Genomic DNA, 26375 nt, shown 5'->3' with positions numbered 1-26375 from the left:
CGTCGGAACTGGTACCGTCGAAAGTCCCATGAATGAGCTCAGCGCCGGGTGAGAGAGCGCTCGAGATCAGCGCCACAACGCGAGCTTTCGAAGCAGTGTTCACCTATGTCGGGGCGGAGTGGAGGGATCGGAGTTGAGGGCGCTCTTGACCGCGCTGAGGAACTCCGTTGCAATCGAGGAATGGACGATAATTCGATCGGTAGACATGCAGATCTGGTCAGACTGTTCTCACCTTGGTGTACTAAACGTAGCAGACGACTATACTAGGAGACAAGAGTTGCGGGTCTCACATTCAAAAAGGCACCTGCCAACACTGCCTTCACCGCTGTCTGCAGGTTTGCATCAGGAAGGATGCAGCCCATGATGCAACACGCTTTTTTTCCCCGAATTGCCTGCCGATTTCCGGCCGTCTCGTAGGCGATATGAAGTAGCAGTGACTAACTATTGCGACCAGCACTAAAAGGAGGCTCTAGGAATCAATTCTGGTTGGTTTTCTTCGGGATGACTGGCTGATTCAGCGTTCACGCAACAGGGCCTCACAAAACGTGTTTTCCCTTTTACTGACCTTGTTGGACTCGCGACTTCCAGCGCTGGAATCTGAGGGGTCATTTCCTACCTAATCTTCAGCCAAGCAGGAATACGGCCACGTGGCATGGTACCTAGGGAGGAGGTAGGTATGCTCCAACTATATAAGTGCCTAGTTAGCAGCAGCTGAAGCCTCACTCCCATTTTCCATTTGCTTTGTCATGTCATAGACATCAGCAATGATTGCATGGAACCACATGTTATTTATTTCCATGCAAGACGGTTGATTGATTGATTGATTGATTGGACGAAAGCCATACAGGCACGAGGATGGATAGAATGGGATAGGTAGGGTGGGATGGGATGGAATGGAATGGGAGAGCTGGAGGGATTACAGTAGACGCAAGATAGGCAGTCAGTCACGTGCCAAATAAACATGGATGGCCAGAGTACATTGGTAAAGTGCCATGAAAGAAACCATTGTAGGAAGAACGACAGGTATATCACAAAGAGAGAAAAGACAAAAAAAAAAAGGGGGGGGGGGGGGGGGGGGGGAGGAAAGTAATAGCACATAAAGAACAGATGCCCGGCTCAGGACGCCATTTGCAAATGCTCGAGGAGAACAATTCAACAATTCAATTCCCAATCAATCACTCAATCGCTCGACTTCTTCTGCCAGTGACAAAAGCAAACCCGGTCAGAAGAACAGGTACAGGAACAAAATGATATAAATCTCGTCAATCATCTCGAAAACACCTTGACAACGCCATCGCCTCCCCCGCTGGCGACCCATCGGCCGTCGCGGCTCCAGACCACGCAGCAGACGCCCTCGCCCCGCATGACGCGGTGGCTGGTGATTTCCTGCGTGCAGCTGCGCTTCTCCAGCGACCAGAACCGCAGGCTCGCGTCGTGTCCGGCTGATACGAGCTCCCGGCCGTCAGGCGACAGAGACAGCGACGAGATCGCAGAAGGATGGGCTAGCATGGTGTAGGTACATTGACCTGAAGGATGTCAGTCTCTAGTCAGTCTCTACGCAAACTGAGTTCGCACGAAAAGATGACTTACCGCTGTTGGCATCGAAAAAGCGAATGTATCTGTCTTCGTAGCCGCTGATGATGACTCCCTCAACACCTCCAGTCGTCCCCGTAGCGCCATGCACCACCGCCTCTTCTTCCGTCAATGCCCGGTTCGGATCCAGATTGGCCGTGCCATCAAACCCGATCGTGGTTGTCACAACCGAATTCACTCCAGTCGAGGGCGTGCCGTCGTAAGTCTCCAGACTGGCCATCCCGACCACTTCCTCGCCAGTCCTGGTGTCATAGACAAGGATCGACGCGTCCGTGTAAGAGACCACAAAGTTCACGCCAGCCAGTGACAACGGGCTGATGCAGGTAGGAGAGGGTGAATCCTTTCGGATGATGTGATGCACAAGTGTATAATGGAACGGCGTACTCGTAGCGGTGCTCGGCTGCGGAGAGGATGGGAAATTGGATCCCGACGATATGGAGTTGGCTCGCCGGCCAGCGCCTCTGCGTGCACCAGGCTGAGGGGAGGTCACTTGAGGCGGCGCGCTCACAGCCCAGATCAAGATCCGGCCATCAGCAGCGCCTGACGCGAGCAAGATGCGATCGGGCCCTCCGTAGTTACTGCATCGGTCCCCAAATACAGAACCGGCAGTGCCCGGTAAGACGCACAGCCCCCAGACGGCATCAGTGTGGCCATCCAAGGTTGCTTTCGGATCGACCCGGCCGCGCTCCCAGACACGCACGCTGGCATCTTGTCCGCCGGAGAAAACCCAGCCATCACCCAATGCACGACCCCCGTTGGAGAAATTCGGTGACGCAGGGCAAGCCGCCAGCGAAGTCACAGCGCCAACATGGCCCCGATGAGTGAAATAACTCGTGATATCCAGGTCGCTTCCCGTAGTACTGCTACCATACGATGCCGGAAGAATCCAACGCTTGATCGTGCCATCGTCGCTGCAGGTACAGATCTCGGGCTCAGATGGACTGCCACCGCCAGTGAAGATGACGGCTCGCACCACGTCCAGGTGACCGCGAAGCGCGAAGCGGACCTTGAAGGTGGAATCCGTCTTCTGCTGTGCCGTCCCCGTAGCTTCTCGGGTCTCCGAACTGCCATCAGTCTTGCGCCGGGAGGACCCCGAACTCTTTCGCCGGTGGGATGGAGACTTCGGGGGCACAAAGTTGGCGCTGGGGAAGGCGTCGGTATCCGGGCGGTGGTGAGGAATGCTCTCCAACTGTGTCTCCTGACCGACAGCTGTATCATCGAAATTCCACCCGTCTGGATCCTCCTGGGTCCCCTCCGTCGGGCGCTGCTGTGGCCGAGCATCCTCCTTGACGGGGATTTGGCGACCGTAGGGATCCAAGGTCTGTTTTGCCGCCTCCGCACGTTCGTCGCTGCTAGCAGCGGGATCCATAGCATGCTTCCTGTTGTCAATCGCCGTCACCGGAGTCTGCTGAGTCTCAAAGTTCCTGCGCTCGACCGAAGCCATCGGAGCCGCACCGCGGCCCACTCCCCCATTCTCCGCGTAGTTTGGCACCATGGACTGGTGATTCTGCAGGGCCGCCTCTCGGACCATCATGTTGTTCTGCTGTTGTTGTTGCTGCTTCTGTCTCTGCTGGAGATAGACCTCCTCGAGACTCTGCTGGGGCATCTGCTGGTTCCCGTACAGGTTCCCCTGGAGGTCCTGATCGGTGAGATCCGGAGGCGGATGCGAAGCGGGAATCACATGGTAGGCGACTTCCTGCGCGCACTTGCTCAGATACACGCGAGACTTCTCCCGTTCAGCGTCCTGGCGTAAACCGGGCTGGTCGGGGTCGTCGGCCTCGAGATCGGTATCGAGGAAGGTATTAGACTTAGCATGGGCCGCTGTGAGGGGGCAAGTCAGATCGGGGATTCCAAAATAATGGAACAGGGGGGTTCCCACGTTTGTGGAGGTTCTTCAGACTCTCCTTGGCGATCTCCTTCGGGTCCCGCATATCTTCCACTTTCTCGCCGTTGGTCAGAATGCGGACCTTCTCCCGTTCCTTCTTCAGCGCCAACTCGAGCATCCGGACATGCTTGCTCAGCGACTCGTGCAGCCGTTTGCTGGTCCGCACGTCGCCTTCCAGCCGACCGATGCGCGACTTCATCTCAGCGCGCTCGATCTCCCACGCATTGCGGTCTCGCTCGTGCCGGTGCCATTCCGTCTGTAAGAAGCGCATGACACCTGTGAACGAATCGAGAACTGGTCAAAAAATAACTCCAGTACGACCGTAGATTGAGGTGACCGCTCGTCTCCTTACCTTGTAGCGTGTACTCGGTGCCCTGAGGATGTCCACCACCGCCCCCAGAACCCTCACCTGGCGCACCAGAGAGCCCTCCACCACCCCCGGCCATGGCAGAGGGAGACTGCCAGGCCATGAGATCAAGCCACCAATGGTGGAATCTTCACGAGAAGAGCTGCGTGAGGGACGTGGTGAGTTTTCCTGGCCTCGTGCGTGCTCGAAATTGACCAGTCAGTCGTCAGCGCGGGCGTAGTCAACTCGGGGTGAGCCTCGAGAGAGCCGAATGCAGGTTGCGTGGTTTCAGCACATGAAGCGTGTTTGAAAGAGTGAGGGGAGATTGTCTGTTGAAAAGACAAGCCCCGGCACAGTCTGGGTCTGAAGCTGTGCTGTCGAGGTCGCGTTTCTTGTCGTAGTTTGCTCCGGCTGGCGGCTAGTTAGGTTGATAGGTTAGCAGTTAGGTGTTCATTCTCCCGCTGCCGCCCGCGCCAACCTCTTTAGCCGCCCTTAGCGGTGTCACAATTAACACTCTCACCTCTCTTCGATAAGTTTCTGCATTTTCCAGTAGCTTTCGAAGCACAACATAGCCCGATTATATTGAATTCTTCAACGCTTGTTGAGACAACTCCTTGGTGCTTGTACTACTGTCCCTACAGGATTCAATCCTCCACAGACTTATCACGGAATAGGTTCAATCAACGTCGAAATATCCAACCATTTTAATATTTTAGTCCAAGCTTTAGATGTCTTTCTCCGCTTGACTGGCCTAGAGAGGGAGATTAAAAAAAAAAAACTGGTCTATGCGCCAGGGACTCTTGGCTCAGGTGTACGTACTATATTTTATACCTCCTTTCCAGGTGGTCTTCCTACCTATATATATTCCTTGCCAGCTGTAATAGAATTCCCGGTCGTGGTAAGATAATAATAATACAAGGTCGTCAATCATGAATCAAGTAAAAGACAAAGAACAACAGGGGTATAGATATAATACATCTAGATCATCACCGCAACTCAAACCACATAAGTTCGTGGTTGAAGAAGTGAGTGGTGGAGGTCAGAACTCCAGTTCTTCAACTTCCATACCACAGTCCACACACTTCTTCACGCTCATCCCCGTCTCCGGATTCTCTACCGCCCGCCCCCATTGATGGACATGTCGTCCTCCGCCTCCCAGATCGTCTCCGAAATTTCCTCCCGCCGCGCCATTGCGGTTGCGACGGTACGCCTCCACGCGGGTCCGCTTCTTCAGATCCTGCAGCTTCGTCTTGAACTTCGCTTCCCGTCGGCGCTTCTTCTCGTTCTCGCGGCGCTCGAACTCCGCGTCCAGCGCTTCAGGAGACCCCCACTTCTTGGGCGAAAAGGCATACTCCTCCACCTGGTACCGGAGGTACAGCATCATGTTGTTCCACGTGGCCTTGTGCGGGTTGGGCTTCTCCATGTGCGGTAGAAGCTCTTGATCCCGGAGTTCCGCTGTTTCAAAATGAGTCAGAATCAGCAGAAGAAGAGAGACGAAGATACTAGAAATACTCACGGTCTGTCAGGAGATAGTCCTCCTTCACCTCCGTCTTCGTAAGCAAGCTGTACTTCTCCGGGTATTTCTCCTTGCACAAACTGCACACGCAGCAGTGGAACGCCTCCTCCCACTTCCAGTCGATTTCGAGGCTGCCGCACTCGCGACATTTCTTCTGCTGGCTCCGATCATCCAGCACGCTGAGTCCCGGCTCGAAAGGCCCCGCCCGATCCCGACGCAGACGCTCGAGAAGCTGATATCGCTCCCATTCCCGCTGCGTCATGTGCGCCGGTTTCTGCTCCGCTTTCTCATCGCGTACGTGCAGCGCCTTGTTGTACGGATCATCCTCCTCCGTTAGGAACCCGCCCTTCGTATCGGTCATCTTGCTGAAATCGTAGTCGACGTACTTGGCGAAGTTGCGCGCGGGCCGGATCGCGTCCAGCGGCCGATCCGTGGATGCCGCGTTCGCTCGACCATCGCGTAGTGTCGCGGGGGTGTCTGATGCAGTCATCGAGGCAAATGATCGTTTGACTCCGGTAACAGTAGGCCCAGGCTTGGCCGACGAGGTGGCAGCAGCAGCAGCTTTCTTCGCCTCTTCCGCTTCACGCTGTTCGCGGATCGCCTTCGCCTTCATCCGATTGATTTCCTGGCCCCTGCATTAGCACGATGAAGATCGCCTTTGAGCATATTCTCTGACCACATACTATTCGTCGCTGCTGCTCCGGCGTCAGAGGACCGCGGGGGAGCTGGCCCGACGGAGCCGCCTCCGGAGGACGAGGCGGAGTCGAGGGACGCTGTTCATCCATCTTCAATGGAAAGAAGATGGATGTTCTATCCTCGTCTCGGCCAGAGGGGAGTTCTCAAATTGTGGAAGATGGTGCTCCCTGCTTGCCGTGTTGGAGTCGCCTATCGATAGCCGTTATCGAAGGCGCCACTGGCTACCTCTGCCTGAGGCAAGAAAGTGCCTACACATGTGACACGTGACGTTTCTGCCGGCAGAATACCATACAGCGGTGTGCGCTGGAGCAGGCGGTGACCTTTATTTACTAACCTAAATAGGCAAGCCACATGACTCAGAAACCTCGCATCAAAAATCTCAGATTTCCTGCCCAAATGACCTGTCCGAAATCCTGTGCATCATTTTGGTGTTCAGACAGAAGTGCACATGAGGTCTGTATAGCTACCTGGAGGTCACCTAACCTAACCTACCCTACCTAGGTTAGGTAGGTACCTACCTAGGTAGGTATGGAAGTCAGCTGACCTGTGATGACCCCATACTGAACTAAACCTATTACATTAAGTGATCTCAGTCCGATATGCTACCTACTCAGCAACTTGGTGTTTGGACAGAAGTGCACATGAGGGCCGTGTGTGTTGGAGTCAGGAGGTTTCTGATGGCACTTACTGCCCTTACCTAGCAAATTCTGCTTCTAACCAGTAATTAGTAGACTAGTCAGCATAGATATAATAGTCATCCTACTTAGCTGGATAGTTTGAATCTGTCTAGCATCCATATGCACCAACAGTGTGCCTAGGCTGGAAGTGTTGGCTGAGACGCTGCGTTGACCTGAACTGACCGGACTGACTGCATACAGGAATCATCCAATAGAATACGCCTTTTCCCCTCACACCATTATTGAATGTAGATGTACAGTATGCAGTTCCGTCTTCATCAACAGATTTCTATTATGTAGTCTAGAAGTCTACTGGTAGGCCTTGAGTAGAAAAACCATGGACTTAGGCAAAGAAGTCATCATAACAAAATGCTGGAAAGAAAACATGGTCTAGCTGGCAAGCTTGATGTATTGATAACGCTATCGACTGGCTTCTGCTTCCCACGCACGTCTGAAAACCCCCGCTAGCCGCGCTGCCTCGGGCTGGTCCCTGATCCGCTTCTCCAGGAAGCCCTCCAGATCCGTCCAGAAGGCGTCCGTCGAGAGGACTTCCGCGGGTTTGGGAGGTGATGGTACTGTCGATGGTGTCTCTGTTGCTGCTGTGGCAGGTTTGATGCTTGCGCCTCCCATAATCATAACGCCGAATTCGACTGTCTTCCCTCCGCTCAGGACCTCCGGCTCCGACTCGGTCAGGATCTCCGCGAGCGTCTTCTCGGGACTGCCGCCGACAGGTTTCTTCTTGTACAGGATCTTGATCTTGTCTGCGGGCACGGGCTCGTTGGTGCTGCCGTCACCAGCGACGACGCGCTCGCGCACCGCCTCCCGTAGGTCGTGCACTGTAGTCGTCGACAAGGGCGCATTGTCAATGGAGAATTCCAGGACCGGGTTCCGGGCGGATTTGAGGTGTACGGTGACCGATTTCAACGAGCCGGGGGCTGCCTCGGTCTTGATCTTCTTGGGCATGGGGGGATGCGGGTGAGGGAGGCGGGGGAGGGTGAACTAGATTATCACAAAAACATTTGTATCAGCTTCGATCGAATCTATAATATATTGCCCTCACGTCCTCTCTAATCCAAGGGCATAAATATATCAAGCAGGGAACGACGTACTGGCCCCCGCAGTCCTATCGTCTGCGGGTCAACGACATGGTCGGACCGCAGCTTGACAGGGCGGGCATCGAGGGCGGAGAGAAAGCTCTTGGTGAAGGCGAGTTCTGTCATGTCTGTATGCAGAGAAAAGAGCTATGTTTCAAAATGCCATTCACAATTTGGATTTCTCGTAACTGATAATTAGATGAACGATGCATTCATTTCTTGTCGCTTGGATGTTCCAAGGTTGTCGTTGCTGACCGCCTTTGCGGGACCCGATTCTGCCGTCGCTCACCGCTTTAAAACGGGAAAAAAAAAAGTCTCGAATGCAGCAAATTTCGGCCCACATTCAAAGAACGCAGATTGTCACCAAACAGCCTTTTCTTTTTCTGCTGTTCAATTAATTTCAATCTGCAGGCATCATGGGTCAGGGCCGTCGCATGGGTAAGAAACAGGGCCCTCCGCCCCCGCTGGACGAGTCCAAGATCACCCTGCTCAAGAAGCGAAAAGCCGCCGAGGCCGATGCGAAATTAGAGACGACGGGAAAGAAGCGGAGGAAAGCTGAGATTGAGCAGGAGGAGCAACCAAGACCGAAGAAGTCGAAGGAAAATGGGGTAACGGTCAATGGGAAAGGAAAGAGTGACGGTGCTGTCGCTCCTGAGAAGCCGTCGAAAAAGGAAAATGGAAAGAAGAAGCCGGTCAAACTCATTGAATCGGAATCTGAAGAAGAAGAGGAGGATAGCTGGGGAAGCGATGCCGATGATATGATGGCTGATGAGTTTGATGATCTCGACGGGGTCAGCGATGGGTCTGACGGGAGCGGTTCGGAAGAGGAAGAGGATGAGGAAGGCGGCAAGAAAGCTTTCGAGGAAGATTCCGTGTTCGATTCAGAGGAAGATGACCATCCCCGGGAGACCATGTTCTCGGAAGATGAAGATCTCTCCGATGCAGAGCAGAAGCTCACAGCAGCCAACATTGAGGGTCTGTCGCGTAAGTTGGATAAGCAAAAAGAAGAGGAGGAGGAAGCGGCCCGACAAGAGCTGCAGGCAATGCAGACCAACATCGCAGGCGATCGTCCCGATGTCTTTGGAGAAGCCGCCGAGTTGAAAGCGAAGGCTGGGCTGGCCCCGGACATGCAGCTGCTCCGGACGCGCATTACCGAGACCATTCGCATCTTGAGCGACCTGCAAAATCTGGGTCAACCGGGCAAGTCCCGTGCGGACTACCTGCAGCTTTTGCAGGACGATATCTGCGCATACTACGGATACACGCCCTTCCTGGCTGAAAAGCTGATGTCGCTGTTCACCCCGATGGAAGCCTTTGCCTTCTTCGAAGCGAACGAGACGCCGCGTCCGGTGGTCATCCGTACCAACACTCTGAAGACGAACCGTCGGACGCTGGCCCAGGCGCTGATCAACCGAGGAGTGGTGTTGGAGCCTGTGGGCAAGTGGTCCAAGGTCGGTCTGCAGGTGTTCGAGTCTCCTGTGCCCCTGGGTGCGACACCAGAGTACCTGGCGGGCCACTACATTCTGCAGGCAGCATCTTCCTTCCTCCCCGTCATGGCTTTGGCTCCGCAGCCCAACGAACGGATTCTCGATATGGCCGCCGCTCCCGGTGGTAAGACGACATATATTTCGGCGCTGATGCGGAATACCGGCGTCGTCCTGGCCAACGATGCCAACAAGCAGCGTGCCAAGGGTCTGATCGGTAACATCCACCGTCTGGGCGTCAAGAACACGATTGTGTCGAACCTCGACGCCAGAGAGGCATTCCCCAAGATCATGGGCGGGTTTGATCGCGTGCTCCTCGACGCGCCCTGTACGGGTACTGGCGTCATCTCGAAGGACCCCAGCGTCAAGACGTCCAAGACGGAGCGGGACTTCCTCGCGATTCCGCACATGCAGAAACAACTGCTTCTTGCCGCGATCGACTCGACGGACCACCACTCCAAGACGGGCGGTTACATCGTGTACTCTACATGTAGCGTGACAGTGGAAGAGAACGAGCAGGTGGTGCAGTACGCATTGCGCAAGCGACCCAACGTGAAGATCGTCGACACGGGGCTGGGCGACTTCGGCAGCGAGGGCTTCAAGAGCTACATGGGCAAGCAGTTCGATCCGAAGATGACGCTGGCGAGACGATACTTCCCGCACAGGGAGAACGTGGACGGGTTCTTCGTCTGCAAGCTGAAGAAGATCGGGCCCAGCCCGCACATGACCACGAAGGGAGCTGCTGCTGCCAAGAAAGACTCTGCCAGTGCAGAGCATGTCGACGGCGCATCCGACGACGAGGAGGTCATCGACAAGACGCCCATTACGGACGAAAACGGCAAGCCGGTGGGCGAGGTTGAATTTGGTCCGTTCGACGACGAGGCGGATGCAGAGGTCATCGCGCGCGGCGAGCGCAGACGGATCCGCAAGAAGGGATTGAACCCGAAGGCGGTGCTGAACAAGCCGAAGAAGGCCAACAACAAGAACAATGACAATATGGACCAGGACGACAACAACAAGGATGGATCTGACGGATCTGATGGATCTGACAATGAAGAAGAGAAGAAAGCCGAAGAAAAGAAAGAGGAAAAGCAACAGAATCGGGAGCAGAACAAAGAAGACGCTAAATCAGAGTCCAAGTCTGCTGACAAGAAGCAACCTGGAGGAGACTCGAAGGAGCAGACACAAAAGCAGAAACAGGAGCAGAAGCAGCCAGCAGACAAACCCAAGAGCCCCAAAGACAACAGCAAAGACAGCAAAAAAGCATCGCCCTCATCCTCAAAGGTGAAGGGCAATAAAAAGGCACAGAAATAAACAGCGTCTGGCTCCTCCTATCCTGGGTTGGGTTCATGAAGAACAAGGGAATTAATTCGGTTCGAAGAGTAGGTCTAGGTACCCTCAAAACAAAAAGGTATTTCTTTTTATTTATACAGTTTTTCCTGTTTTACGTGGCATTGGTATCGGCGTCCCGTATGGAATGCAATTATTTCCTTTCTGCTGTGTGGATTGTATGTACCTGCATAAATAAATTGATAACTCCGGTCTTCAGAACGGTTATGTTCCCTGTGTCGGATTTCCCTCTCGTATCCTGTTCTCGAAAAGAGACTGTTCTGTTCGTCTTGATCATCCAAGTAAAACCTCCCAACAACTAGTTGGATGCACACATCCCTATATATACACGCATATATATACACGCGACAACAAATTTATTCATTCCAGTCTACAGCATCGCCTTCGGAAAATTCTTCATCGCCTGCCTAACGCCCAAATCGGCAAGGATCTCCTCGGTCCCGCCCAGGATGGCATCGAACTTGTACGTCCGGTTAAACATCTCGATGATCCGGCCCATACCCGTCTGCGTGATACCCCGACCGCCAAAGATGTTGGTCGCGCAGTCGGCGATCTCGGCGGCGGAACGGGTGGCGTGCGATTTGAGCAGGCCGATGGGTCCGCCCAGGTGTTTGGCTTGCTGCGCGTAGGTCATGTTGCACATCTGATGGGTGATGGATTCGAGCCAGGCTTGGTTGGATTCGCAGAGGGAGATCATGCGGGCGAGTCTGTAGTTTTATCAGTAAGACAAACGAAATGAAAGGAAAAATGGGGACAAGAAGAGGATAACTAGCGTACTTCTGTCGAATAGCAGGCTGCTCGATCAACTTCTTCCCGAAAACAATCCGCTGGTTGCACCATTTCAGACACTCTTCCACCACCGTCATCGACATGCGCACCACCGCGCACACCATCATGAACCGTTCATGGTTGAAATTGCTCATGATCACAATGAAGCCGTTGTCTTCCTCGCCCAGTAGGTTCTCGACAGGCACCTTGACGTTCTCAAGCTGCACAAAAGCCGTCGCCGCCGCGGTCGAGTACGATGTCTTGATCGGGGTCGTCTCGACGCCTTTGCCCCGCGGAATCAGCAGCACCGAGAACCCCTTGCGGGTTCGACACCCGGTGACGAAGTAATCCGCGAACATGCCGTTCGTGATCCATTTCTTCGTCCCGTTGACAATGTAATACTTGCCGTCCGGGGTCTTCTCCGCCGTCGTGCGGAGACCGGCCACGTCGCTGCCGGCAAACGCCTCCGTGATCGCGAGACACATCTTTTTCTGGCCGGACAAGACTTCCTCCATCACTCGATCCCGCAAGGGCTTGTTATTCAACCACTGTTTCACCGCTGTCAAGCTGATAGCCATGCCCGCCATGTTTCCGTCTTGGAAGCCTACCAGACAGTTTCCGTCAGAATCGACATCGAATCCTCAGGCGAAAGCGACGTACCTCTCGCATTAGCCCGGACCAGCTCCTGCGCCACAATCATGTCATGAAAGTAGTCGAATTCCTTGCCGTCGACGACGCCGCCCAGCAACGTCCGGTTGTGCAGGTGCTCACCCGGCCCTAGTCGCATGGCCAGGATGTTGGTCTCCGCCATTCGATCGATCAGCTCCTGGCTGATGTACGTGCCATCCTTCTCCTTCTCCTGCGCCTCCGGCGTGACGTATTTGTCCGTAAACTCGCGGATCGCTCGCTGCAGCCGTCGATGGCTGTCCTTGTAGTAGGGACTCGAAAACTGCGGCCGCAACCACAGGGGCTCTGCGTACGGCACGGGGCTCAGATCGCCGGGTTTTGGTTCAATCACTTCGGGTGTTTCGCCTTCCAGCACGCCGATGCAGAGGCTGTCCTTGTACTTCGAGAGGACCTCCTGCCGGTGCAGGTTGTAGAACTCGACCGTGGCATCTTTCCCAGCGACCTGGGCCAGCACGACGCTGCCACCAGGATGTGCGTCGAGGAAGTCGGTCAGGTCATAGACGCGATGGTCAATGATGCACCAGCAGTCGTCGGGGGTGTTGTGCTTGGCGACTTCGGCGCGAGTGAGGGGAGGATGGGGCATGGTGGGGAGACAGCACACCAAAAGTATATGTAACGACGGATGTTAAATCGAGGTCAATGGGAGCAGAAAGGGAAGAAGATCGCTAGAGTCAATCCCACCAGAAGAGAAAGAAATGAAGATAAGAAATAGTCCAAGTTGGTCCATTCTTGAAGATCCGGGGAAGGCGATCAGCCGAGGCACTTCGGCCGAATAACAATCAAGGAATCCGCGACGGGAACGAAATCCCGCTTTAGGGTTGCATTGGTACAGTCCAATCTATAGAACAGGCAATAATATTTATATTTATAGATAGAGAATGTCCCATCTACCAGTATCTCTCCTGCCATTTCAAGGAGTCCTCTGCACTTTTCGCCTCAGAAGTTGAGAAATACCCTAACTTTGCCTTATGCGCTCTGAAAGATATTAATTTTTAGTCAAGATCCTATGTTGAATAGCTGCCCACTCCCTTTTCTAAAGCTCTTAGAGGAATATTCCTAGGTCTCTCTTTACTTATATCTAGTCATTAAGGAATTCTGGTCAGTACTTTAGAGGACAGCAGTTATCTAATAAACATAGCAGGGGCTGTATATGACAATTCCCAGTTAATTGCCATTGCCACACGCATATTAAAGTTGAATTATAATCTGCAAGGACGTTTACTGAACAGAAAGCATCACAGAAGAGTTTGAAAGGACCATCACAGGTCCTGTTGCGAGAATTAAATAAAAGTGAACAAGGCTCTGGGATAATACTTAGTGGTGCTGACAGAGTCGAATCTTTTGGCAGTGGAGCCGAGTATAGGCTAATATTAATGCTACTCAACGAGGACCGAATGGGCACAGCATTAGTACCACTCCCTCTTTAGGAGAAAGGTATGCTATCTCTTTCTCTTCTCCCCCTTTCTTGCCCTTTGGCATCTATCATTTTATGAACTGCTACAATTTGATAGAAAACAGCGGAGTGTCATGATGATTCTGCTCCGTAGGTTCTACGGAGTACTCCGTACTCAGTATAAGATAACAGTCACTGGCGTATTTTAGTGCCAGGCACATAGCCAGTATCAACTACGGTTGATGTCCGCCGTTCGCCGAGATTTCTGCCGAACCACAAAGCCTAATTTAATAAAATTTCCCCCGGACCCCGCAAAAAGCATTCCTTTAGCTGACCGTTGCAGTAAACAATGTGGGGACTCTGGGGAGGCTATCCACAACTACCTTCCAGTTCGAATTAGCATCTCTCTTCTGGCTAATGAAAATGCGTTTCAGGAACATACGGGCTTACGTCACGTCAAGATATTTCCTCCAAGGAAAAACGTCGTCCCTGAAGAGTCAAGACGCATGCCCCTCCGTGGAGTGGACCTTCGACGCTGCCAATGATGATGCCCCCCATCGATACAAGTGCAACGCGGTCTACAATAGTCTATGGGCCTTGTTCTGACGAAGAATAACCACGCTGGGAAATTCATGTCAGCAGTCATCAGGCCGGAAATCTCACCGCAAGGCAGAATGCAACAGTTCCCCATACGAGGGACAACCCCTCAAGGGGCTCTACCCTGAGAGATAAATAGGAGCTGCAAAATCGCAACATCGCGTTTGGAATCAGCGATTGACAGCTTCCAGAGTCAGGCAAATCCGGATTCACCATGATTCGCGCCGCAGTCCTGGTCTCCGCGTTGCTGACGGCCGTGCAGCCGGCTTACGCCCAGTGGCAATGCGGCGGATCGACATACACACCCGGCTCAGTGAACTTCACAGAAGAGTGCTACCAGGCTGCGCAGAACTGTATCAGGCAATTCGGCGCCAATGCCAGCCTGGTCAACTGCCAAGATGCCGCGGGCAATCTCTACATGCAGCAGCAATCCAACCAGGGCCAGAACAACGACTACCTGATTGCCTATCAGGACATCCTCGACTTCTGTCTTCTCGACGGCTTCACGACGGGAACGTGGTACGATGACAGTCAGTGGTATTGGATGGCGGCTGAACCGGGCTGCTACGCTGCGAACGGGACCATTGGCACCACAGGACCCGGTTTCTGCGTGCAGAACCGCGACGATACCGTCATCAACGGCTGCTATCCCCAACCAGAGTCTGGCGCGGGACCCTTGCAGGTATTGCGAACCGCCCGGACTGCGAACGGGTTTACATCCTCCGCGCGCGGATGGAACTCCTGGGGCATTGAAGCCCTTGCGAATCCGAGCATCATCCCCGGCTGGACGGTATTCAACCAGAACGCCGTGAAATCGCAGTGCTCGGTGCTGGCTCGAGCGGATTTCAAGGCCGCGGGCTACGATCTCTGCAGTCTGGACGCTGGGTGGTCCACGAGCAGCGAAGTCGATGAATACGGACGAATCCTCTACAACAGCACCTTGTTCAACCTCCCCGAACTGGCAGATTACCTGCACGGACAGGGTCTCAAGCTGGGAGTCTATGTGATCCCGGGTGTGCCCTGCGTCGCGGCAAACAAGACCATCGAGGGGACCAACATTCGCATCGGGGACGTCCTCAACGGCAACAACGATGAACTGGGGTACTGCGACTGGGACTTTTCCAAGGACGGCGTGCAACAATGGCACGATTCGCTGATCAACCTGTGGGCCTCCTGGGGCGTGGACATGATCAAGCTGGACTTTGTCACGCCGGGCAGTCCGTGGAACGGCGCCAATCTGGTCTGCAACAACAGCGCCGCGGTGGAGGCGTACCACAAGGCGATCGCCAACTCGGGGCGTCAGATCCGGCTGGACCTGTCGTGGAAGCTGTGCCGCAATGAAACCTACCTGCCGGTGTGGAGCAGCCTGGCGGAATCGATTCGAACGGACCAGGATATCGACAACTATGGCACCAACACGTTCCTGGCATGGCAGGTCGTGCAGCGGGCGATCGAGAACTACCGCCAGTACATCCTGCTGCAGAAGCAGCGCAATGTACCCATCACTCTCTACCCGGACATGGACAACCTCTTCGTGGGCAATGCAGAGAACTTGACGGGGGTCAGCGACGCGCAGCGCATCACCATCATGAACCACTGGCTCGGGGCGGCAGCCAATCTGATCCTGGGCTCGGATCTGAACCAGCTTGACGACCTGGGGACGAGGCTCCTGACGAGCCAGGAATCCATCCAGGCTGCCGGTTTCTTCGCACAGTATCCGATGCAACCGCGGAACCCGGGCACTGGTGACAACCTCCCGCAACAACTGCAAGCATGGATCGCTGGTCCATCTGACGACAATGAGGCGTACGTCCTCGTCGTTAACTACGGACCGGATCAGGGGTCCGGAGGGTTTGGGACGTCGTTGGCGGGCGTGCAGAATGTGACCGTGTCGCTGTCCGATCTGGGCATCGCGGGCAAGAGCTGGGAGTTCTCTGATGTCTGGAATGGGAACTCGAGCGTGGTGTCGACTTCGTTTACAGCGTATCTGGATGAGGGGGAGTCACAGCTCCTGCATTTGACGGTAGCACAGTAACGTCATCCAGTTGAGAGGAAAAGTTCACCATTCTCTATTATACAGATGCCAACACAAATAATTATGTTTTCAGAGATTTAATATCAAAATATGTACATAAGTTGCACTCATCCCCTATACTATAAAACATTAAATTCCGTTTTCGCACACTGTTATGAGGCTGTAAAAATCAACATATACAGAAGCATACCGCACCAAATTTAGTCATAAAATCAGCTTAGCCCGTATTAGCAAGAGACATGTATCAGTAACGGAGACCAATATATTATTAAGGGATGTAGCAACAACAATATGTAGCATGGAATACAGGTAGGGAGATGACCTAGGAAGTAGATAATAAACACTACCTAATACAAGGTATATGGCAAAGAGAATATTGTAAGGACTATGAGTAGAGAGCCCGCCTGGAAAGTAGATGACAAAAAACATCTTATATAGTAGGTACTGTACCTGGGGGCCAAGAGTCCCAGGCATATAGAACAGGTATTTTTTCTCTTGAAAGTCCAAACCAGTCGGCCGAAGCGAGACCTGTAAGGCTTGGTGTATATGAAGTGACTCGAGGCATCATTATTATTGTCTGCTGTCCTTGCTTCAACTTAATCAGTCTATAAGAAAGAATCAGACATCGTTAGAGCCAAATAGATCAATAAGTGAGGCTGATTTATAGAATTGACAAGGAAATTAAAAAAAAAAAGTAGCAAGATTTGTATAGCAGTGCCCGCGAGGGTTGTATACGAACTCTGTTTCTGCCTGAGGCATCATTTTTATATAAGATTGACGTCCCGCAGAAAAATTTCCCCGCAGAAAGAAAAGCAATTCTTCAACATCTTTCTGCAGGGTGCCACCAGCAAATTTTCTGTCTTTTCCAGAACGTTTCCCTTTCAATCCAAATTTATCCAGATTTATGGGTGCCTGCTTCTACCTCTAATTGCACGGAAATCTCCCTAAACGGTGCAATCTGCTAATCCTTCTACCCCTCTCCGCCGCGGGGTGCTTTCATCACATACATCTGAACAGTTCACATTCCTAGAAGGAATCGACCGGCATCATGACTACCGATCCAGCTGCCGCAACAGCAAACCAAAAGAAACAAAAAAAAGAGAATGACTCTGCACCGCCGGCTTCCGCTACGCAAGCCGTGCTGGTCGCCTCTGCGCCCGTCCCCGAGGATGCGCGCCAGGTCCGCGGCGTGGACTTCAACCAGTTCGCGCACCGCGACATTACGGTTCCAGAACTGGTCGCAAACATGGCTACCATGGGCTTCCAGGCCAGCGCTGTAGCGGAGGCGGTGCGCATCATCAATGAGATGGTATGATAGTCTGCAGCCCAAGCTAAAGAAAGGAGAATTGACTGGATAGCGTGCCTATCGTGACCCCGAGACTGGCGCCGGCACCACCATTTTCCTAGGCTATACCTCGAACCTGATCTCCTCCGGCCTGCGCGAGACCCTCCGCTACCTCGTTCAGCACCGCCATGTGTCTGCTATCGTCACCACCGCCGGCGGCGTTGAGGAGGATCTCATCAAGTGTCTGGCTCCTACATACTTGGGCTCCTTCACGACACCCGGCGCCGGGTTACGTGCGCAGGGTCTCAACCGCATAGGGAATCTCGTCGTGCCGAACAGCAACTACTGCGCCTTTGAAGACTGGCTGCTGCCTATCCTGGACAAGATGGTGGAAGAGCAAGAGGCCGCGAAGGAGAAGGCTCGCGCAACGGGCGACCCAGACGACGAGCTGCACTGGACGCCATCGCGCATCATCCACCGACTAGGGAAGGAGATCAATAACGAAGATTCCGTCTGCTACTGGGCTGCGCGGAACAACATCCCCATCTTCTGCCCGGCTTTGACGGATGGGTCGCTGGGGGACATGCTGTATTTCCATACATACCGCTCAGCACCGAAACGGTTGCGCGTGGACATTGTCGATGACGTGAGGCGTATCAACACGATGGCCGTGCGCGCGGCTCGTGCGGGTATGATCATCCTGGGCGGCGGCGTCGTCAAGCACCACATCGCAAACGCGTGTCTGATGCGGAACGGCGCGGAGAGCGCGGTGTATATCAACACAGCCCAAGAATTTGACGGCAGTGACGCAGGCGCCCGGCCGGATGAGGCGGTGAGCTGGGGGAAGATCAAGGCGGGTGCGGATAGTGTGAAGGTAGTTCCCTGCTGTCTTGTTTCTTCTCGAAGAGTGTCACGGTTTTACTAAATGTGTATGTGCAGGTCTACGCCGAAGCAACAGTCGTGTTTCCGCTCATCGTCGCCTCGACATTTGCCAAAGCAGGGCAGGATACGCCAAAAAGCAACGGAACAGAAACAGATGGGCAGAATTAGTTGACTTTGATTAGTCGACTATGAGGAATATTTATATTTATATGGGGTTATATCCGTGCTCCCATCTTCCCATAGAAATGTATCATAGGGGTCATCTTCTTCCCTCGATGGGTACCTATGGAAGAAGGATGCAGAGGCCAGCAAGCAGCCCACTGAACGAACCCTCCAGGGACGGACGTCTTAACTCGGGAGTCTCCAACTTACGCGTCCGACCGAAGAGTACTGATCTCGATACCTGTCTGCGCAAGTGCCCGGAGGATTTCAGCAGCTGTGTCGATCTTGAACTGAACGATGCTGCAGAGCCTCCAGAAGTGCTTTGGCTTCCGATGCATCCGACGCGCGCGCGTTACGACCAACTCGACCTCGACCCCTGAACAGATTGAAAGATTGAATTCAAGTTCGATGAATATGAATCCATTGGCAATGAATGGCCCGGCTCTTCTTCTCCAGAAGATAAGCCAAGCCAATCCAAGCCATGCCAAGGGGGCATTTAGTCTCCAATACATGTACTGTACATACATACCTAGGTAGGTAGCTATCATGGCACTCACTACCTAGGAACCTGTCTGTTGATCAACGTGTATATACGGAGTATATATCTGTCCTGTACTTACTTACGAAAACTACGATAGAACTATGTAGCTAGACTAAGAGTCACTGGTGGATAGATAGAAACCTACATATCAATCCGATCGAAAGATTATCGTAGAAGAAGAAGAAGAAGAGTTAATAGCCCATTCTTTTCCTTTCCATTCTATTCCATTCCTTTCCTTTCCTTTCCTTTTTTTTTTCATCTCTCTGTGTATCTGTCTAGCATTCTTAGAGCACAACACAGCACATTTAAATATTAATACTAATTAGGTGTCTGTGGGCTAGATACCTACCCAGGTATCTGAGCTCATTTACCGCCGTAGTACGGAGTATACAGAGTATATATATTACTATCCTACCATACTCCATCCTCCTAATAACCACCCACTGATTATCACTATTATCGTACTGTACATACTCTACGTACATTAACATACAGAGCAGTCTGGATTGGATTCCCCTGGGGAGTCTTCAATCTCCCACATTTGTTTTTTCTTTCCTTTTCCTTTTTCCTTTTTCCTTTTTTCTTTTTTCTTTTTCGCCACTAGGACCAGTACCTGGGCAGTCAGTACGGGTACCGGTATCGGACCAGATATCCGCAATTACAACCTCCTAGGTATCGGTACAGTAGTACCTATTCGAGAACCTTGAGCAATTGGACAGCTGGTTCCACGGATCCAAATAAAATAACCTTGAGGTGTCCAGTCCAGAGTTAGGTATATCCTGCAACCGTTGGAAGATGAATTGAACTGCCTCTTTCGTCCAGGGGCAAAGAGTTAGGGATTATTAGATTTTTTTTCTCTTTAACAAGTGTCTGGAGGAATTTCTGGATTATAGACGGAAGCACGTGTGGTAGGAATTACTTAGAGAGATGATAATAATAATATCAATCAGGCAGTGAATACAATATTAATTCATTCATTGGTGCATGTTCTTTCCTGGTTATTGGGCATTCGGCTTGCAATACATCTAATTTATACTTCGGGAAATCTACGTAGGCAGTCAGGGCTCTTTTTTTGGCAGTGGTGCTTCATACGTTGATGCTTTTGAACTCGAATTTGACAAGATTTAGCTTGTGGATTATTGTGGGTATGCTGGATCCACAGGTCTCCGCCAGCCGCCACATTGCTATCTATCGTTATCGTTATCGTTATCGCCGTAGGACCATATCTCTATAATGGAAATACAGTTTTTTGGTCGAAATCGCTTACATAAGCGGATTCCGTACATGTAATTGGTCAAAATGCTCCCATCCGTAAAACTTACATAAGCATTTTCATACCACGCCAAATTCATGAAATCTGCCTACCCCCCGTGAAGCCTAGGGAAGCCCAGGGAGCCCCCGTGAAACACCATATTAGATTTTCACCCTTTTAGGCTCTATAAAGCCTTGCGTTATAGGCTTGCAGAGGGCCGAAGGTCCGGAGCATCTAGGGGTATGAAGCCTATAAGAAACCCCTATAAACTATAGTAGGTTGCGAGCTTTTACGTATAAAAAATTTTATAGTCACCTGACTTTGTTACCCCCTTCAAGCCGCCCGAGCAGAGCGAGGGGTGCAAGGCTTGTGTCCGTATGTGACTGTATGTACTCCGTACGATGGCGAGAAATCGAGATTTGAACTTCTAACCAACAGATTATTACCTGAGGGTACGGATTTCTTGAATTTATATTGATTTCTGTATGGTTCTGGCCAATGACCGGTCGAGGCTGTGGCTTGCGGCGGCTTGCGGCGGCACACCGTGGATCGCGGCGTGCATAAGCCCGGCAGCTCCTACATGGACAGGTCAGCGTCCGGGCCTCGTCTGGCTCCACGAGTCCACGATGGAGTGACCTGTTCGACTCTGTATGGAGGGCAGAGTATTTGCTATAAACCGCACCTTCATCACAAGAATGAGTCAATATGAACTGGTTGTCTGCCATGCGGAAATGCTGCCTGGCAGGCAGACATCCAGTTCAACCTTCTGTTCCCCGCAACAAGTCAAGAGGTGAGCAGCCTGTTGAGTAAGACATTGACCGTCTTTTCTGCCTGTCAGCCACTCTCACGTGCTGCGTCGTCGCTGCCGAGCGAGATGGCTTAGAAGGCGGTGTGCCAAGTGGCCCAATATCAGGCAACGAGTGGATCTCCGCACTGCCGGGAATAGCAAAGACCCGCCGCGACTCATGGGGAAGGCGCGAGGCGAGAGCCGCAGATGACAAACAGCATGCTAGCATAGTGTCACAGCGAGATCCAGGCTGTCAGCCGTAGACAACCAACCAACCAACCACCAAATGGCACAATCCCAGCGCGGACAGCGGCAGCACCTCTGTCGAGTCAAGAGTCAAGACTCGAGAGCTCCCCAGCCCACACGGGACAGCAGGCACACAACCACCCGCTCAACCGTCCTCCGTCGTGGCTGACTGGACGATCATCTGGCTGATGCTCGCAAGGATTCATCCTCGCCTCACTTTGTAGAGTCCGCCTGAGGCCTTCATGTGTGGCTGCCAATTCTGGCTTTTCTTTCTTTCTTTCTTTCTTCTTCTTTTTTGATCATCTTGTTCTTGCCTACCCTCTCTACCTCTACGTCTGTGTGATGGATGTGGTCCTGCTGTGTCGTCTCATTTTGACTTTAGGTGCCCGTTCCAACTTCCAGCACTAGAAGTCGGGCCGACTAAAGCCTGTTCTGGGTCCTGCTAGTGGATGCGATTGCTGACTTCGCCGCTAACCTTGTTTTCCCCGGCTTAGGCAGCTGGCCATGCTTATCGACTGCCTCGCCTGCTGCCCCGTTACTTATCTATCGTCCTCCCCCCACACCGATCTTTTTGTTGCCCTGCCAAATTCTTGGACAAGTCCTGCAGTGTACTCAGCATCGTGCCTGTCGTTTCCATAGATCAAAAAGACCGCTTGCTCTTTTACTGAGTTTCCTCTTCTTGTGATTGGACGATATAATCATAACCTTGTGGGTTGGTGTTGTTTCTTTATTTCTTTTTCCTTTTCTGCCTTTCTCCGCCATTGACAGCCCTCGAGTCAATTGTCCAGGAAGTTCGCGTGTTCCTGGATTCGAAGAGAAAAACAATCCACATCGCTGAAAGTCCCCTCTTCCTATCGATCGTTCGCAAGATATCTCCGACCAGCTTCACGACTGCCTGCCATGGAGGCGGCTGTCGCTGTCAGCGTTGTTACCCCGCCAGTCTCTATAGAACCGCCTATCACTTTAGAGTCTGCAGAATCCGCCGCTCCAGATCGACCTGTCACCGGTGAGACTTCTCCGGCAACAGCCATCGACATGGATACCTCCGAAGACGCACCCCAGACGCAGACACCCGAAGTTGTCACGAATACAGATACACCAGCAGCTGAATCCCCAGCAAACCCGCCTGTTGAGACCCCCGCGGAAACACCACCCCCTCCTCCCCCGCCTCCGGTAGAGGAAGAGGAGCCTGCTCCCTGGGCCGATTACGAAGAAGACCTTTCAACCCCAGATGAAGCGGAGTTGAAAGAGATTGAATCTGCCGATGGCGACTACAGTGCATTCGAATGTAAGACAGGCATTCTTCCCGCCACTTAGTGGCAGCTTGCTAACCTCTCTATCCTCACAGATGACTACTGGGAAAAGTCCTTCTACCGCGACCCTGACGACCCCGAGTATCGTCCTGCCGAGAAGGCCCGGCTAACCTGGAAGATCAAAGGCGTACGAGGCACCAAGGCCCGACCCAATCGTGCCAAGATCATGCGCTCCCCGGCCGCCTACGTGGGTGGATATTGGTGGACGATCAAGTTCTTTCCGCGCGGCAACGGCGTCGGCGCCCTGAGTATCTATCTCGAGTGCTCCAAGGAGATCCCCAAGCCGGACAAGGAAATGCCTGAGACCGAGTTCAAGGTCCTCCGTGGCCCGCCCGACGCTGTGCTCAGCGACCTTCAACCGGATATACACGTGAAGTTTCCTCGGGTCGAGGACTCAGCGGAATGGTTCGAGAACTATCGGAAGACCTATGCCGACGCGGGCCACAGCAGCGAACCAGCCGATTCGTCGGCGGAGATGGGATCTCGGCCCGATTGGCGGGTGTCTGCCCAGATCGGAGTGATTGTGTACAACCCTCAAGAGCCTCGCACGGGCTGGATGCAGTCGTCATGCCACCAGTTCAACCCGCACAATCTCGATTGGGGCTGGACCAACTTCCACGGCCCGTGGGATCAGATCCACCGCCGCCAGCGGGGCCAGCGCCAGGCCCTCCTCCGCGACGACACCTTGGCCTTTGACGCGTACATCCGCGTCTTCGACGACCCCACCAAGTCGCTCTGGTGGCACTCGAGCGACTCGGAGCCCGTGTGGGACAGCCTCGCCCTGACCGGTTACCGTCCCATCGGCGACTCCGTCATCAACCACAGTGCCGAAGTTGCCGGGCTGGCTGCCTGGGTGCACCTTGCGCCCTTCCGCAAGATCATCCAGAGCGTCGACATCCTCGAGCACCTCCGCAACCCCGACGTCAAGCCCCGGCCGCTCTGCGATGCCCTCCAGGAATTCCTGTGGCGCCTGCGCCATCAGACTGGTTCTGTGCAGTATGTCGAGACCGATAAAGTGACGTCCACCTTGCGCAACCTCCACGAATACTCAAGCGACGTCGTTGAATTTTGGGAACGGCTGCGTCGCTCTTTGGAGCTGGAATTGGCGGGCACGGGTAAAGAGGGGGAATTGGCCCGGCTGTTTGATAGCCCGTCTGTCGCAGCGGACGAAACGACACCAGTCCACTCTCTTCCCTCGCAGCTGATTACGAGTATCCGGGTCCCTGCGGACCAGGCCAAGACTGTTCAAGGTGCGGTGGAGCAGTTCCTCAAGACGAAGTCCGGCCGCTGGTCATTGCCACCCGTCCTGCACGTCGAGCTGAGCCGTCAGCGATTCGATCACGCCTCCCGTCAATGGAAGCTGCTCTATAACCGCGTTGATCTGAACGAGGTGCTCAACGTCGCCCCGTACGTCGTGGATGGTCAATGCGGTGAATACGACCTCTACGGCTTCATCGTCCACCGCGGCCGCCGCACATCCGGGAAATTCTTCAGTATTTTGCGACCTGGTGGACCGGGTACCAAATGGCTGGCGTTTGACGACGGCAGTGACAACCGTGTCGAGTGTCTGACCCGCAAGGCCGCATTGGAGGCCCACGTTGGCCTCGAAGAGAGTAAACTACGGGAGGCCAACGAAAAGACCGGTCATGATGTCGCTGTCGCCGCCTTATACGTCCGCCATGATGTGGTGCGCGAGTATTTACCCGGTCAGCTGGAGCCGTGGGACGTCCCAGCGCGTCTCAAGACGTACTTTAGAACGGGCGCCTATCCTCCAGCGATGGATTCTGGCGAGGACAAATCAGATACGACCGTCCAGGTTGAAGTCTACAGTCTGCCCAGCTTTGATGAGAAGCTTGGGAGTCTCTTTGACACGTACGACCTGATGTCCCTGGCCAAGAAGACCAACAATGTTATGTACTTGACCCTGCCACAGACCACATCGCTCGCCGAGCTCCGGAAGAAGATTGCCCTCTCCAAGTCAAATGACTCCGACCAGATCAACCCTGCGCGAGTTCGACTATGGCAGGTGGGACCGACCAAGGACCTCTTTGGGGCCACGCTCGTCTTTCACCGGCTCTCCTCTTTGAATGAGACTTTGGGAAACAGCTTGGAGATCGTGCGTTTCTGGATGCACATCGTGTCGGAGGGTAAGTTGCAATCTTACACGATCACTTCCCCCCTTTTGTAGTCTGGGTAGGACGAGCTGACAGGACTCTTCATCAGCTGATGCAAAGCTCTTCGCGATGCCAGATCCTCCAGTCCAACCAAAGGCTGTCGAAAACAAACCTGAAGAAACGGTGGAGGTTCGCAATGCCTCAGACTCGGATGAAGAGAGAAATACCACTTCCAATGGCGAGAGTTCCAGTCGCGATGCGCCAGTTCCACCAGCTCCCGCGGAGGATTCTTCTACAGCCGATGTGACCATGGCAGAAGCTGGTGAGACCGATGCAGTCATTGCTGCAACGACCGCCAACGATGTCCAACAGATGGATGTTGAGGTCAGTCCAATTGTGGAGACGACGGCGCCCAGCACTGGGCAGACCTCGCCGTCGGGTCAATCCCAAGTCCCCGCGACGACAGAGGCTGCCCAGGATACCGTCATGGAAGACTCACCCGCCGAATCGCAGGCCTCGCCCACTCCCACATCTAGCACGGACAATTCCACCGAAGCTCCCACTCCAGCCGAACCCGAAGTGGTGTTGCCTGTGCCTCATGTATATTACTTCATCCAGATCTTCGACACGGAGAAGCAGATTCTCCGAGTGGTAGGCGCGTACTTGTCCCGTGTGGAGGAGAACATCATGGCGGCTGTCCGGAAACACCTTGGATGGCCCGAAAACAAGGATTTCCTGATCTGGACGCGTGTTGATGGCACTACGATCACAGCGGTCTCTCCGGCGGACACTTTCTGGACTCCAGTGCGCGATGGCATCTGCTTCATTGTGGGGGAGAAGTTGACCAAGGATCAGTACGTATCCCCTGCTGTTGTATTGAATCAATAGTTTGCTGACTTCGATTCCAGACGTGCCGAGCTTGGAGCAGCAGGGCTGTTCGCGAATCCGGATCGTCTCGCCCAGTACCTCTGGGCGTCATCGCGCAGACACCCCACCAGGGCGTTTACCGGCACCAAGACGATTGATGCCACGTTCAATGGCGACTACTACAGCGGCGAGTTCAACAAGGGCTACTACCACGGCAAGGGTACGCACATTTCCGACTCCGGGACGACGTACACTGGTGACTTCATCTTCGGGCTACGCCACGGCAAGGGCAAGATGGAGTATCCTTCGGGCGACACGTACGAGGGCGACTGGGTCGAGGACCAGCGCCATGGCCAGGGCACCTTCATTGAACGCAAGACGGGCAACAAGTACGTTGGTGGCTACAAAGACGGCAAGCGTCACGGCAAGGGCATCAGCTACTGGGAAGTGGCAGACGAGGAGATGGACCTCTGCCAGATCTGCTATTCGGAGGAACAGGATGCCTTGTTCTACGACTGCGGGCACGTCTGCGCTTGCGTCATGTGCGCGCGCCAGATCGACACTTGTCCCATCTGCCGGAAGAACGTCATCAGCGTCGTCAAGATCTACAAAACGTAAGATCTAGAAGATTCAACGGATAATGATCTTGTCTCCATTTTGTTAGAGGGTGCTACTTCTTCCGTGTCTGCGCCTTTTCTTACTCTTCTTTTTTTTTTTTCACCGTCTTTCCTTTGATGTAGTTTATAATGAATACCCAGAATTGCGGTTGACGGTATAGGAATGGTGGGAGTTTTTCCTTGATTTC

At 53.4% G+C, this 26375-nt stretch overlaps 8 protein-coding genes across 8 annotated transcripts; 4 read left to right on the top strand and 4 right to left on the bottom strand.

The window, feature by feature from the left end:
* Nucleotides 1-1266: 1266 nt before the first annotated feature.
* Nucleotides 1267-3948, bottom strand: VTN77DRAFT_7068 (uncharacterized protein; the record flags this gene model as incomplete). The annotated part of the gene is made up of 4 exons (XM_069423416.1): nt 1267-1526; nt 1591-3414; nt 3473-3754; nt 3831-3948. 4 exons carry the CDS (start codon nt 3946-3948, stop codon nt 1267-1269), a joined length of 2484 nt encoding a protein of 827 aa, XP_069275698.1.
* A 915-nt stretch (nt 3949-4863) lies between these two features.
* On the bottom strand, nt 4864-6125 carry VTN77DRAFT_7067 (uncharacterized protein; the record flags this gene model as incomplete). Its single annotated transcript, XM_069423415.1, has 3 exons — nt 4864-5279; nt 5341-5965; nt 6024-6125. The coding sequence occupies 3 exons, from the start codon at nt 6123-6125 to the stop codon at nt 4864-4866; spliced, it is 1143 nt and encodes a 380-aa protein (XP_069275697.1).
* Nucleotides 6126-7133: 1008 nt separating this feature from the next.
* Nucleotides 7134-7933, bottom strand: VTN77DRAFT_7066 (uncharacterized protein; the record flags this gene model as incomplete). Its single annotated transcript, XM_069423414.1, has 2 exons — nt 7134-7712; nt 7823-7933. The coding sequence occupies 2 exons, from the start codon at nt 7931-7933 to the stop codon at nt 7134-7136; spliced, it is 690 nt and encodes a 229-aa protein (XP_069275696.1).
* Nucleotides 7934-8223: 290 nt separating this feature from the next.
* Nucleotides 8224-10605, top strand: VTN77DRAFT_7065 (uncharacterized protein; the record flags this gene model as incomplete). The annotated part of the gene is made up of 1 exon (XM_069423413.1): nt 8224-10605. One exon carries the CDS (start codon nt 8224-8226, stop codon nt 10603-10605), a length of 2382 nt encoding a protein of 793 aa, XP_069275695.1.
* A 406-nt stretch (nt 10606-11011) lies between these two features.
* VTN77DRAFT_7064 (uncharacterized protein) lies at nt 11012-12679 on the bottom strand (the record flags this gene model as incomplete). Its single annotated transcript, XM_069423412.1, has 3 exons — nt 11012-11348; nt 11419-12013; nt 12070-12679. The coding sequence occupies 3 exons, from the start codon at nt 12677-12679 to the stop codon at nt 11012-11014; spliced, it is 1542 nt and encodes a 513-aa protein (XP_069275694.1).
* Nucleotides 12680-14300: 1621 nt separating this feature from the next.
* Nucleotides 14301-16121, top strand: VTN77DRAFT_7063 (uncharacterized protein; the record flags this gene model as incomplete). The annotated part of the gene is made up of 1 exon (XM_069423411.1): nt 14301-16121. One exon carries the CDS (start codon nt 14301-14303, stop codon nt 16119-16121), a length of 1821 nt encoding a protein of 606 aa, XP_069275693.1.
* Nucleotides 16122-17169: 1048 nt separating this feature from the next.
* On the top strand, nt 17170-18456 carry VTN77DRAFT_7062 (uncharacterized protein; the record flags this gene model as incomplete). Its single annotated transcript, XM_069423410.1, has 3 exons — nt 17170-17430; nt 17480-18280; nt 18346-18456. 3 exons carry the CDS (start codon nt 17170-17172, stop codon nt 18454-18456), a joined length of 1173 nt encoding a protein of 390 aa, XP_069275692.1.
* Nucleotides 18457-22311: 3855 nt separating this feature from the next.
* VTN77DRAFT_7061 (uncharacterized protein) lies at nt 22312-26188 on the top strand (the record flags this gene model as incomplete). Its single annotated transcript, XM_069423409.1, has 4 exons — nt 22312-22564; nt 22625-24736; nt 24813-25557; nt 25612-26188. The coding sequence occupies 4 exons, from the start codon at nt 22312-22314 to the stop codon at nt 26186-26188; spliced, it is 3687 nt and encodes a 1228-aa protein (XP_069275691.1).
* Nucleotides 26189-26375: the final 187 nt, after the last annotated feature.

This window comes from Rasamsonia byssochlamydoides (genome assembly GCF_041956645.1).
Source record: "Rasamsonia byssochlamydoides strain NRRL 3658 unplaced genomic scaffold VTN77scaffold_56, whole genome shotgun sequence".
Classification (NCBI taxonomy): Eukaryota; Fungi; Ascomycota; class Eurotiomycetes; order Eurotiales; family Trichocomaceae; genus Rasamsonia; species Rasamsonia byssochlamydoides.
This window is presented reverse-complemented; position numbering and strand designations above follow the sequence as displayed.